Below are 13,555 nucleotides of genomic sequence, written 5' to 3'. Positions count from 1 at the left end.
TGTCGAAGTCTTTGCAACAGGATGGAGATGGGTGGGGGGGGGGTGCGGCACTTAAGTGTGCAGGGCAGAGCCCAGCACCTGGGGCAAAATTTCCAAGGGGTTTGTGGTCACTTTGGAATTGTTAGGCAACGACACAGCCTCCATCACCTCCCCAAGCAGGCTAGGAGGGGCGACTGTCTCTGCCCTTCCTGGTATAGCACAGGGGCGTTTGTCTCTGTCCGTCAATCGCTAATGGGCACTGTTGCGGCCCCTCCGAAAACATGACCGTGCCCTGTGAAGTGCTCAGCCGAAGTGAAGCAGAGCTCATTTGTTCAGGCACCAGGGAGCGTGTGGGCAGCCCCAAGTCTCCGCACTTACTGGAAAATCCAATTTTCCAAACCACATAAGTTATCTCTGGACTCGCACTTGGATCTATCTCGAGCCAGACATCTGCCCACCGCGGCGCTCACCACCTGGCCTGTTCTCCCTGGGCATCCATTGGCTCGGAGGCTGTGACAAGCCCCTTCAGTCCGCCACAGGGACATAGGTTCTCTGCTCCCAAGCTCACCTGTTCCCCACCGATTGGCCGGGACAGGGACTCAGTGTTCTTAAAACCCCAACTGGAGAACCAGAGCTTAGTCTCTAAAATTCAGAGCCCTGGGTGGCCCTCACAGAACTTTTCAGACGACTCAGATCCAATCTTGTTCTGAAGCCAGATAAACGACACTGCCAATTCTGAGGGTGCTGGGGAATTTGCTTAGGTCCAATGCTTCCTGAAATAAATGGGCCAACGAGTAATACTTAAAAATCTGTCGTCCCTAATAAAATGATTAAAAATAATAAAAATACATAAAAATCTGTAGTCATTTAGTCTACGCATTTTAGAACTTGTTTGGGTCTTTTGCCTGAAATATTTGCCATGGGATTTGGGGCGCATGTTTTAATAGCGCAGGTTGACTAGATCATATTCAGTTGAAACGTCCTGAATGCACCGTGTTCATTCTAGAACCACCTAACTTATTGCTGCTACCATGAAGCGTCAAAAAATTATGTTTTTAATAGAAGATAACTTTAATCAATGGAATGCACACGTTCTGTGTTAACTACAGCAGAGACATTTGATGCTCTGTGCATGTTTTACCTTCTCCATGTATAGGAAGTTCTCCGCTTAAACCAAAGGAGTTGATTTTCGATGGAGTCCAAACCATGGCGCTGTCCCTGGAGCAGTGAGCTCAGCTCCCAGCACTCTGCTTAGCACTTCCTCAGTTCCCCCTCCTGGACAGGCCCAGGCTGCCTGCTCTTTCAGGACCAGCGAGGGCAGCCAGTCCCTTCCGAAGATCCTCGCCCCACAGCTTTTGCCCTTACCCAAGTAGGGTGGTCTGCCTTTCCTTAGGTGTAGGAATTCCAGTTTCCATACTGAGTCCCTGACCTTCCTCTAGAGCAGGGGGTCTCAGCCTTCCTGATGCCGTGACCCTTTCATACAGCTCCTCATGTTGTGGTGACTTCCCCCCCCAACCATAACATTATTTTCGTGACTACTTCATCACTGTCATTTTGCTACTGGTAGGAACTGGGCGACCCTGTGAAAGACTTGTTCGACCCCCCCCCAAAGGGGTCGCGACCCACAGGTTGAGAACCGCTGCTCTAGATGGACGGACCCAAGTGGACATCAGAAATGACTGTGGGCCTGAGAGTCCCGTCCCCCAAATGATTTCACAGCAATGCTGTGAGCACTCTTGCTTTTAAGTGTCACCACTGTCCTCAACCTTTAGGAAAAACAGTGCGTCTCCATGGCAATGGGTTCTGATCTCAGAGATCTCAACCCACAGCGGCCTGGCAGCTAAAACATGGGAAGATGAGTTTGCCGAAGGAAGCTTTTCAATCAGTGAACAGAGGGATGATGGGGGATCTCTTAACAGTGAAACAATGGGGCGGGGCAAGGTCCACGTCCAGATGTTCATGTCCAGGTGTTCAAGAACACCGAGTCACGGTCCCAAGACCAGCATCACATAATCGGAAAGCCTTATGGTTCAACATCCCACGCCAGGGAGAGATGACGAATTCATTCATAACGTGCTGATAGTCTTGTCAGAAAGCAGGACTCTGCAGCATGTTTTTCTAATAACACATATAAAAATAGCCACCGCCCCTTGTTCCTTACTTGGCGTACGTCAGCAGAGAAATGACTTCATGGCGTTGTTGAAATGACAAGGCAAAGACACTGGATACTGAAGTGCCCCACACTTGTCTTCTAGAGCCCGAACTTCCGGAGGCCGCCTGTCACAACAGGTGATGACAATGCAGGGAAACTGAGGCCTCCTCTTGCCTTATTCTGAGCAGGTGTTTTCTGTTTCTTCTCCTGACTTTTTCTGTTTTTTAATCACTTCTCTGTAACGGCTGGGCTGAAACTTTCCCATTTCTTTAAGGCCCAGAGAGAGCACTGAGGGGCGACGTCGGCGTCCAGTTTCCTTTCACCTCGCAGTCCCTGTACCTTCCCCAAGCCTCTCGCTTACCGAACTCACCCTCCATGGACCCTCTGGACTCTAGTTTCCTCCATTCTGCTCCACCAGTATCCTTCGCAGCTCTGAAACCGTCCTATCAACTCAGCTCTTTATCTTGCTCTGCGGTCAAGGTTCGTGCTCGGTTTACTTCAGAATCCTCCACCCACCCCCCACCCCCACCCCTATCTCCTTCCTTACTCAGTCTCTTTGAAAATTAGATTCTGTCTGCTTTCTCCCCTGATGCACACAGTTGAAACTGCTGTCTTCTGGGTCACTGGGCCACCACCTTTCAGGGGCTGTCTTCTCCTGATGCTTGCTATCGGTAGCAGTTGACACCATCTGCTCTTGGGGCTTCTTGAAACTTGGGTACTCAGGGCAAACTCAGCTTGTTTTTACCACAAAGGTTTCCACCAGAGTGTAGGCCGGTTCCTACTGCTTTGACCCCTCTGCAGAGAAACTGCCATTTCTGCCCCAGATATTCTGAATCAGATGCCACAGGTCAACAAATCCCCGGGGGACCCTTGAGGTTCCCCGGCGCTTCTGTTATGGCGTAGATTCCGATTCCGTTGACCTGGAGTGAAAAGGGGACTTCTCACAGAGGGTCGGACCGGAATGACCTGGTTCAGAGGCCTGGCTCCCACATCTTGAAATTTCTTTAGAAATATTCACTGTGCTCCTGACCTTATCAATCATCATTGATTAGTAGCTTCCCATTGCCTATCAAGTCTGCCTCCACCTCCTGCCTTCTCCAGCCCCAAGGTCACCCTCCTTCCTAAGTATGCTCTAAGACACAACCTAGGTTTCAGTTTCTCCCGCCATCTGCCCTGCAGTTTGCTGGAGTCCTTTTCCAAGCTCGCTACTGAGTTCACGTTGAAACCCACCTGGCACTGCAAACAAGGCCAGTCCTAGTCTAGTGGGGGGACAAGTATTGTCCTCTAAGACCAGTTACGGAGCCGGAAGTGCCTGGGACCTTTCTAACCTGGTGTGCGCTCTCTCTCTCTCTCTCATCCACATCCCCTGCTCACCCACCAGGCACAGCGGGAATGCAAGGCCCAGCTGACATCTTATCTCCTCTAGGTTTCCCCAGAACCTCTGCAACCCAAAGTAATCCCTCCCTTCCTGTGCTTCCTCGCCTCCTTGGTCATCTTCCTTTCAAGAAACGCATCAGCCCTATTTTTACACTGCAAACATGTGCAATACTGTACAGGGACCCACCTTCGAACCCCTCCCAGCACCTAAGCAAGCAATGCACGCTGTCTGAATTGAATGCCATTACAGAGCAGCCAACTCAAGTTCTGCCAACACAACAGAATATATGCCAAGGATTACTGCGTCAATCAGGATGTTTCCTGGTTATGCCCATTACTATTCCTTAATTATTTTACTATCATTGGACCATAAGATAGAGGAAGAATGGATGTCTTCTGACAAATTGAACAAAACGATGGTTCACAAGTGGTTATTCCATAAATTAATTACTGGCTAAAATGTGAGTTCCTGAAAATAACCAAAGGCCATTTATTGGTCATTGTATCCCTACCTCCTAGCAGTGTCGACTTTGATGGTAAACATAGGTGGAATCGAAAGTTCAGACACAGAAACAATGCCGTAGGGAAAGCCCAGGTTGCTTTACAGCTGGGGAAAAGACGCAGATGCTGCCCACACACCAAACTAGCTTTAGACGTGATGATCAGAGAAAAGCAAAGACGCCTGGGAGACCGGGAAGCAAAGACCACCATCTTGGTTGTGGACACAAACCAGATGATCACATGGAGATCACAGACTTTCCCATTTAATTATACACGCTTTTCAAGCAGCAAGGCTGCAGGGGATTAACTGTGAGCGCCAGCAGAGCTTCCTCAAAGATGGACTGGGTGCGGCGAGTTGAAACCTCTAATTCTCCATAAATTTCAAAGCAGACGCCAGGCAATCCCTTGCCAGCTTCAGGTCTTGAGAGCCATCTGATGTGACTCAGGGTCAGCGCTTAGTTCATGAAGAAAACCAGAGTTTGGCTCCAGTGTGCCTTAATACACGCGTGCTCGTTTTCTCCCCGTCAGACAGCCACGGGCACATCGAGCCCTCTCTGACACCCGTCTGGGACCTGGCTTTTCTTGGAGGCTCTTACGTGATGTGGGAGAAGACAACCCAGTCTTTGCACTACTACATGGTACAGCTCACCCGTGTGCAGCAGTGGGTAAGAAACACGGAGCGTATACTTGTACTTTTAAGGGCACCAGCCAGTCTGTGTGTTCTGAAGACTGCATGTGAACTCCTAATTTCACGGTGAGACGTCTAATTGCATTTCAGTCATTCAACAAATAGCTGAGTGCCTATGAACAAAATCACACTGTTGCTGCCCTGAGATGAATTCAGTAGATCAGTAAATACCTATCCAGAGGAGGGAAGGGCATGATGTGGGGGAAAAGAAAAGGCAGTGTCTAGTGACTGTTTCCATCGTCATCCCATAAGGAGGCCCTGGTGAGGTTGTGGGTATACCCTGGCTGCAAATGACAAGGTCAGCAGTTCGAAACCACCAGAAAGACCAGGCTTCTGCTCCTGTAGTTACAGGCTGAGAAACCCACAGGGGCAGTACTACTTCGCCCTGTAGGGTCGTTGTGGGTCAGAAGTGACTCAATGGCAGTGAGTTTGGATTTCTTTGGGAACCTGAGCAGAGGTGGCACTGGAGCAAAGGCCTCAAAGAAGTCAGCCGTGCCTGACAAGGGAAGCAGGGACAGCAGGGACTGCTTAGGATGAGACACAGCACTGAGGCGAGCTCTGTGGCTGGAACAGTGAGCAAGGAGGGGTGCCAGGAGAGGCCAGCAAGTGGGTGGCAAGAGGAGTAGGGCCACCTCATCCAAGCCGTGGTTCTAAGGCCGTACTGCGGTTGCTCCTTCTCAGAACCTCGTGAGGATCTGAATAAAAGCCAAGCGTGGGTCTCTGTCAATATGAAGAAGAACGGTTGGTGGACTTCCTGGTGAAGGCAGCCCTGTCCTGGAGTTCTTATTGGTCCAGAGCACGGTGTGGACGGCTGGCTCTGCAGGTCTGCCGTTAGCTGTGCTCTTTGCCTTGGTTTCGGGGGCTTCTGAGAAAGATGCTTGTGGCAGTGCGAGGGTGCATTTCCATAACGATGCAGCGCATCTTCATCAGATGGAGCAGTGCTTTTAAGCACTGAGCGGAGCCAGATGCCTGCACTGACCTACCCGTGTTCACCACTAAAACCTGGTCACATGGAATCACCATGTTTCAAGGTCTCTTTTTTTTTGCCTAAAATCCTTCGGGGATGTTATTCTCAGAGTAGAGCAAGAGGGCTGGGCAGACACTCTGATTTACATATGAAACCTTTTATTATTATTATTATAAAAATATGTAACATAAATAGACCTTGAGAAATAATGCAGGTAAGCACAGATGTCTGAGACAAAAATCACACACATACACAAGTCAGCTGGGGTCAAACATGCTGGGATAACCATTTCCCTTCAGGGTCAGGAGTCACCAACTCAAATCAGGGTCAAATAAGGCTAAAAGAACTCTCAATCAGCAATGCTGGAACCTTCCAGAAATTGCTCCCTTAATGAGAGCCAGGCCCCTCCCTGGCTAGTGCACTGGGTCTTCGCTGTGATGTGCGCAGTGGTGCTGGGGAGCACACACCTGGCAACCTCGCATCAAGACCAGACGCCGAAACCCTAGAAGCAGAGGGTTAGCCTGGCTCAGAACAGACTCTACAAGCTGTTTTTGGGGGTTTGTTTTCATGAAAAAGACATCAGATTGTCCCCTCATGAGTTCCCTAACTCTGCAGCCTCAACTTCAGATGCAGCAGCCCAGTTACACCAGCAGGTGGGACGCCCGCCCTAAAATGCCAGACTCCAGACTGGTCTGGCTTCTCCAGCGACTCTTACATCTTTCTTGTTCCAACACTCTCCCACCTGCTGGAAACCATGCCTGTAAAACGCCCCATCCATGTAGGTAAAGAGAAGACAAGATCTAATTATGTTGAGTACTTCCTATTTTTTTCATGGATTTTAGGATGCCCAATAAAAACCTGGTAAGAGGTCAAAATGACGATGCACCCTGAAATTTAACTTTTTCTCCTCCATTTCTTTTATTGGCAAAAATACCTGTGCTCCCCCCAAAAGGCATCAAATAGGAAACTGAGAAAAGAAATTGACTTCCTCGCTGGTAAAATTTATAAACATCAGTGTCTAAAAGAGATGAAGCAGATTTTCCCCCTACCTACAAATAGAGATGCACTGGTTTGGAATCCATGTGGGACAGCTGGAAGGCCGTGGGCTGAATTCAGTGAGGAGCTCTGGGTCTGGATCCCCATTTGTCCCTGGGCTGTAGGTAAGCGTCCCTGTAAAGCCAGGCCCATGATACCCTCCTTCAGAGTTGAGAGCACAAAGATAAGGTGTCTACACAGAACTTGGACCACGGGAGGCATTCTAGAGATGCTAGATGCCCTTCACCCATCTAACCGCAAGCGATAGCGGGGCTAACGGTAACCTGAGGTGCATAGACAGCACTGCGATTTCTGAAGTTGCTGAAAAGAGTCTCTGGGTCGCCCAGAGACCTCCGCCTCCACCCACACCTACAAATTTTCGAGAGAAAACTGGTGATACATCCAGCTGTACTTCTGTAAAACCCAGTGAGAGAGCCCATGACCTTGGATACTACTGAAGGAATCAAGGCCGGAATTGAAGGGACAGGAGGGGATTCAAGGTACCCCTCCAAAGCCAGGGTTCCTTTAGCAAAAGACTAATAGCAACACACCCCATTCATGACATTTTTTTCCCTTCCTCTAGAAAACGGATGAGGATGCAATTGATTTTGATTACTCTGTTGTACTTCACGAGTTCCCAACACAGGTAAGACGCAAAACTGTACGCAGAACCACTTTTATCACAAGTTTCTGCCCAAGGGAATACTGTCTTACCTCTTCCTTCACTAGGAAGTCGTCCCCTGCCGTATTCACTTGGTCTGGTACCCTGGCAAGCCCCCGAAAGTGCAGTACCGCTGTCAGGAGCCACAGGCACCCGAGGAGGCCTCTGGAACTGAAGAGGGATCTGCTGCCGCCCTGGCTCCCCTCGGCAGCAGCAACGTCAATGTCACGGCCGAAAACAGGCCGGCCTCTCCCCAGCCTTGAACCGAATGACCCTACTCGACTGCCTACACCACCCTTCCCGGAGAACAGTGAAGCATTGGTGTCTGATGAATTTGGGAAAGCCTGTGGTTTTACTCCTCCTTTTTTTTCCAGTTGGTTTGGCTGCTCCGTGGGCGCAGGGGCACACCAGCCTCCGCTTAGAGCTCTAGGGTCACCAAGCAATTCCCTCAGGAGTTTCAGCCAGAAAATGCAAAAATAAGGCATTTAGTTGATGGCTGTAACTGGAATTTTAAAAAAACTGGTCTTTTAAAAAATGATTTTAAGCAAGCATTCCCTTTTAAGCTGGCATCTACTTTTAAATAAAGGTTTTCATTTCTAAATGTGTTTGTAGAGATGTATATACATAGACAAGATTTGTGCTAAATTCTAATTATATGAAACCTTAATATTGCTTAATAAGTTTCACAAGTAGAAATTATGCAAAATGCCTCACCAAATAAAGCTGAGTGCCTGTGAACACGTATTAAATGGAACATTAGTGCAATTGGGAGGATATCAAATATCTAAAATTTTCATTTCTAAGTACAGCACTGGACTAAGTAATTTCTAAAAGCACCCACAATCTGTAGTGTTATAAAACTCAGTACAGTACCAGCCCCAAGGCAAGAGAAATGGATTCAGGAAAGGGTGTCATCATTCCACTCTCGAAACTCGCAGGGTTTACTGGAATCCTCACGAGATTCTGAAATGCCTTTGCCATGGTCAGTACCCAACACTGGCTTAGACAGCTTCGGCTTTGGAGACGTACCGATATTTTAGTTTTAATCTACACTGATAGAAATGAGAAGGTTTTACTAAAGAGAGAAGTTTCCAAAGTGTAAACTTTAAGGATGTTGTTTATTTCTTCTATTAAACACTCCAGTCCTTTGCATTTCTCTTCCTAAGAACATCTGCTTGATTTTTAAAAGTTGCCAATGCTGAGGCAGCTAACCAACAAGAAGCCCAAGGACTCGGAGCCTTGGCAAGCTCTCACCTCACAATGCAGAGATGCCCTACCGACACACAACCTGCGATAAGCCCCACCCTGAAGTGCCCGAACCGTCTCGTCAAAAAGCTCCGCAGAATATGTTCAATAGCGCATCCGAAGTCTGGGGATCCTTTCTTTTACTGCCACTGTAAGGACCTGGGGTTTGGTTTTCTCGCATCTCAGCACCTCCAAGTTCTCAGACATGTTTGTAAGTCATGAACTTGGGCTCACAAAACCAGGAGAGCATCAACCTCCAGGTCCCAGTGTAACAGATTATGAAGGGGCATGTTTCACACACAGACAGGTGCCGCCTTTATCAGTTTCCGAAAGCACCAAAGTCATCTAACTGCAAATCCCTCCACCGCTGACACTGTGGCTGTGAGCCCATCTTCCCCGGTGCAAGAGCTCCACAAGGCTGGCCTGCTGCATCAACACTGATTTCACTAGTTAACGGCAGAGGAAAAGGACCTCATGCGCTGAGGGGAAAAAGACATTTAGATTCCAGTAAGCCTGAAGTCTGAAACCACTCAGAGCCAACGGCAGAGTATCCCGTCCACTTTCCTGGTTTCTACCCACACCTCAGAATCGAAAACCCAGATTAACACTGGAATTTTGTCTGCATTCCTTTTGACTACTCATTCTTTACCTGAATTATGAATTGACAGACGCCAAACTCGGTCTTTTGAGAGTCAGTCGGAAGCTTCTGTATTTGGCAAGTCAGTGATAGTTTCTCATGACACGAATTCATGTCTTCTCCACTTAGAACACCGTGACTTATTTGTGACCTTCCCCAGCTTCGAGAGTGCTAGGCCCACCTGGAAGTTTGCTTGCCACTGACTGGGATGGCTAAACGAAGGTGAACAGAAGCTCTTCTTTGCACAAACCATTTCAGGGGTGCACCCCATGTTAACATTGAAGACGCTTTGAGCAACCGTGCAATCCAACCATCTGTAGTTTCAGCAATGCCAACAGCTGACTTCTCCAAAGGAACACACTCCCTCATGTCACAGTGTCCTCCTCTTCTCTGGTGTCTGCGAAACATCTTTTAGCATCACGTTTAAGACTCCTTCAGATCTCAGAAGCATGGAAATGTGAAGAGCCTTCAAAGTTCAGATTTGGTTACATTGTATTGTTCTCACCACTACATCATCTAAGAAGGAAGGAAGTAGAGTTGCTTATTCAACACCTCTGAACTAACAACCCGTAAAAGCACAGTAGCAGGCTGCATGCAGTTTCACAACCTTCCACTGTGTGCCTGGGCCTCGGTTTGGCCAGCACTTCCACGTTGCTCCTTGCTGCCCACCTGCATAGCTTCAAGTGTCCTAGGGCCCTCTGTTCCATCAGATAATCTTTAGACGAGACAATTCCCAACATGGTAGAAATGCTCAGAAAGACACAACCTATTCTAGACATGAAATCTTCACATCTGTTCATTCACAATCTCAGTAAGTGCAATACCATCGCAGACAAGTTCAATTCGTTGACTACAAATTCAACTAATGTTGACCAAGTAAAAGAAATTGGGAAGCAACTCTGTAAAATACATTTTATTATTTAGGGCTGCAGAAACATCAAGATGGATACAGACAAGCACATCCTATGTAAGGGCCTATTTCTCACTTCAAATAGCGCTACAAGGCAGTTTTTACATTTCTAGAAGCAGAGGCAGCTAAAAGTGAATGGCAGAAGCCACAATTTTAACCAATCAGCTATATATAAAACAAAGCTTTAACCAGTGCGCCAATATCCCAGTGAGGAATCCAAAAAATGTTATATATCTAAATCATACAGAATCCACTCTTTGACATGAAAAGGCTATCCACTGATCTGGTTCCCAAACTCTTCTGTATTTTTGGTTTGTGTTGTTTTCTTCAGTTTTTGTTTGTTCATGTTATTTGAGTGTCTCTCAGAGGAGTTATGTCAATGGAGGTCATCCTCTTGAAGATGTGTAATATGCTTTTCCATTTTCCAGTGTGTGAAACCTAGGATGGATGGATCTAGAGGGAGAGCAAGTAAAATAAGGGATTCCAGGGTGGGGGTGGGGTGGGGCACAGTGATGGAGGAGGGGCAAAAGGGAGATCATGTCAAGGAGTCCATGTAAAGACTGTTTGGAAACTGACTGTGCTAGCAATTGTACATTCTACTTGACACGACTGAAATTTGGAATGATGTATGTATTAAATCCCAACTAATAAGAAAAAAGGCTGTCCACTAAGAGTTAAAATACCACAAAATGTCACGATGTATGAAATTTACTTTTCAATGTTCAGCAAAGTAATTTTTAAAAAGTTTTAAAAATACATACAGGCATGAGACACAGCTAGACAATTAATAGACAAATATATGAAAGAAATCTAAGAAAACAATTTATTATGGTTGGGTGAATTGTTTTTTTTTTAAATTGCTACTTGGTAAATCGAGATGGGAGGCATAAGGACAGTCTTTGTATGATTTACACCTTTTCTGTAGGTTGAAAATTCTTATGTCTTTTTTTCCAGTTTATACTTTCTAAGCTTAGAAGTATCACTAAAATTAGTCTCTTCTTCCCTTAAATAAATATTAAATATATTTCAGAAATCACATATTTCCTCCTTTCAAGAAACGATAAAACCCAGCCTAGTTGCGCTATTAAGCATAGACTTATCTGCGAATGAAACAGAAACTCCTGAATGTAAGAAGAGGCCTCTCCACTCCCTGCTCCAGCAGCCCTCCCCCGCTCCCGTGGAGCTCTGCGAAGCACCAGCGTTGCTGATTCGGAAGGAGTTTGACAGTCTTCGTGAGGAGAGTCAGTTCTTGGCTTTTCCTTTTTTGACTGGAAGTTGACCTGTAGCTTCCAAGTACTTATTAATAAGATCTTCCTGGGTGGCTGGTAAGCACGGCTGATACCTGCAGTACTCCATTGTATATTCTCCCTTGCCCTAGAGTTAAAAAAGAAAAAAGTTAAGCTGAACAGGTTTTTAGTTGTTGTTTTTTAACTTACACTTCTCAAGCCAAATCATGCAAAGCCTGGATTTTACATTACTTGTTTAATTTGTATGCTGAGCAACTAATCCAACCCATCCCGTGGGCTGGTCTACTGAGAAGCAAGGTAGTCAAAAAATGCAGGCACTCGCTCACCTCTGTGCAGGACCTGAGTTCAGTGGAATAACCAAACATATCGTTTAGAGGAACCTGAAAATAAACCCAGCAGACAGGTGAGCATCGCTTACTGAAACGTATTTGAAAAAAATACTACAGAGACATCTTAGTCATTTAATCCTTTTAGACTCAGGTTTCTATTCTACTAATTACTTATTGAGGACAGAACCAAAAGCTAAAGAAAAAGGTATTTTCAATTTTTAATCTAAACTGAAACCCTCGTTTCTAAATCAATTTATTTGATAGTTACCCCTGGAAACAGATCTTTCACTCTCCCAGGCTGTCAACTGGCATGAGCCCACTGGCCCTCCCTCCTCGTCCCCGCCCTGCTCTCTGGCTTTGGGCGCATTCTTCTAGTGCGAAGGCGGCCCCGGCTTTCGGGGCCCCTCAGTGACAGTGTGAGTAGCTGCCTTCACGGAGGGCTTCCGTACGATGAGGACGATTTGTCCCGGGAGACTTAAGTCAGGTAAAGGAGAGGAAACAGGAATAGTGTTCCAATAAGCTCAAGAGACCATATTTCTAACATAACACATCTAAAAAAATAATGAAAAAATTCGCAGAGGGCTTACATGAAACGAGTCTTAAATTTAGCTTTTCCACTTAAGAGCAGCCCGAGGCCAAAGTACAAAGACTGCCAGAGACTAGTATGGACGCAAATAGGTAGGGAAAATGGCAATTGCCGCACAGTCGCCAAACACAAAATGCTAACTCTCAGTCCCTTCTGGGCTTAATAAAAACAAGGCAGCCGGGGTGAACAGTACTTACGTCGGCATACAGTGTGAAATAGTCCTCAATTCCATCTTGGCCCGTGATGACCCCATGGCGTCGGTTAATCCCTGCTATCACTGCTCCCTGAAACTGATTTGGGGCTATCACTTCCACGGACATGACAGGCTCAAGAATACATAATGTTCCATTTTCCAGGGCTGGGTGCAAACAGACATACAGGCAGAGTACCGGGTTAGTCTCCCTGTAACGAGTTGGAGCTCTTTCCTATGCAGACAGTGCTAAGAAAGGCAGATGGCAGGTGCTCTCTCAAAGGTACAAACAAGCTCAATGAGAGAGAGGTACAGTCCATCCGGACTCACTTTTCTTGTACAGGAACAGTCACCTTTAAAATGGAAATTCTAATCAAGCCCTGCTCGAGGCTAAGTTTTATCCTTGAAACTCATTAAATGTAGAGAATACTAAAAGAGATCTTAAAACAACATTTGGTCAAGTTCTTAACTGTCTAAATTACACAGCTGAGAGATACTTATTCTCTCTCTGAAAATCTTCAGCGGTCAGGAAACTGTTGTCTCTGACCAAGGTCAACCCATGCTTTCTTTGTAGTCCTTGACAGACATTACCAATGGCAAGAAAGTACTTTGATCAAGGAGCGGAAGATGTTGGAGGGCATCCTTCAAACCAGGCTTCAACAATCAAGCCAGGCCTGGCATCTCTCTTCCCTTTCCTTTTGTAAGTTAACCACGTTCTAATTGAGAATTAGAAGACCAAGTTTCTAGTTTCGGCCCGGCCTGTAAGATTCGTTTCCCTGCCTACGAGACAAAGACATTGGCTGAGATGCAGTCATGGCTCAGTTCTGAATAAAACACTGCCCGGCCCTGTGTATCTGCAAAACAACAGTTACGTTTGAGCCCGTTGCTGAAGTCACTGGGTCAGTTCATCCTTTACCAAGCATGATGTGCTTCTCTGGGGACTGGTCTCTCCTGATCACACACCCAAGGTACTTGCCATGAATGAAGTCTTGCCCTCTTCCTTCTTGGAGTATTCGCATTGTGATTCTTCCGACTGTCTGTTCTAATCCAT

At 46.6% G+C, this 13,555-nt stretch overlaps 2 protein-coding genes across 2 annotated transcripts in view; one reads left to right on the top strand and one right to left on the bottom strand.

The window, feature by feature from the left end:
* The window catches only part of RARRES1 (retinoic acid receptor responder 1), a 73,405-nt gene extending 65,444 nt beyond the window's left edge, over window positions 1-7,961 (top strand). Inside the window, exons 5-7 of the mRNA XM_075547872.1 lie at window positions 4,538-4,674; window positions 7,283-7,345; window positions 7,429-7,961. Of these exons, the coding sequence (XP_075403987.1) occupies window positions 4,538-4,674; window positions 7,283-7,345; window positions 7,429-7,623 (395 nt within the window). The 3' untranslated portion in view covers window positions 7,624-7,961. The remainder of the gene's footprint in view (window positions 1-4,537; window positions 4,675-7,282; window positions 7,346-7,428) is intronic.
* A 2,660-nt stretch (window positions 7,962-10,621) lies between these two features.
* GFM1 (G elongation factor mitochondrial 1) overlaps window positions 10,622-13,555 on the bottom strand; it is a 51,187-nt gene continuing 48,253 nt past the window's right edge. The window contains exons 16-18 of the mRNA XM_075546968.1: window positions 12,512-12,672; window positions 11,726-11,779; window positions 10,622-11,526 (exon numbers count right to left, since the gene is read on the bottom strand). Of these exons, the coding sequence (XP_075403083.1) occupies window positions 11,395-11,526; window positions 11,726-11,779; window positions 12,512-12,672 (347 nt within the window). The 3' untranslated portion in view covers window positions 10,622-11,394. The remainder of the gene's footprint in view (window positions 11,527-11,725; window positions 11,780-12,511; window positions 12,673-13,555) is intronic.

The sequence above is a fragment of the Tenrec ecaudatus genome, chromosome 4 (genome assembly GCF_050624435.1).
Source record: "Tenrec ecaudatus isolate mTenEca1 chromosome 4, mTenEca1.hap1, whole genome shotgun sequence".
In the NCBI taxonomy this organism is placed as follows: Eukaryota; Metazoa; Chordata; class Mammalia; order Afrosoricida; family Tenrecidae; genus Tenrec; species Tenrec ecaudatus.
The sequence above is the reverse complement of the archived record's forward strand: the minus strand, read 5'-3'. Positions and strand labels throughout refer to the sequence as shown.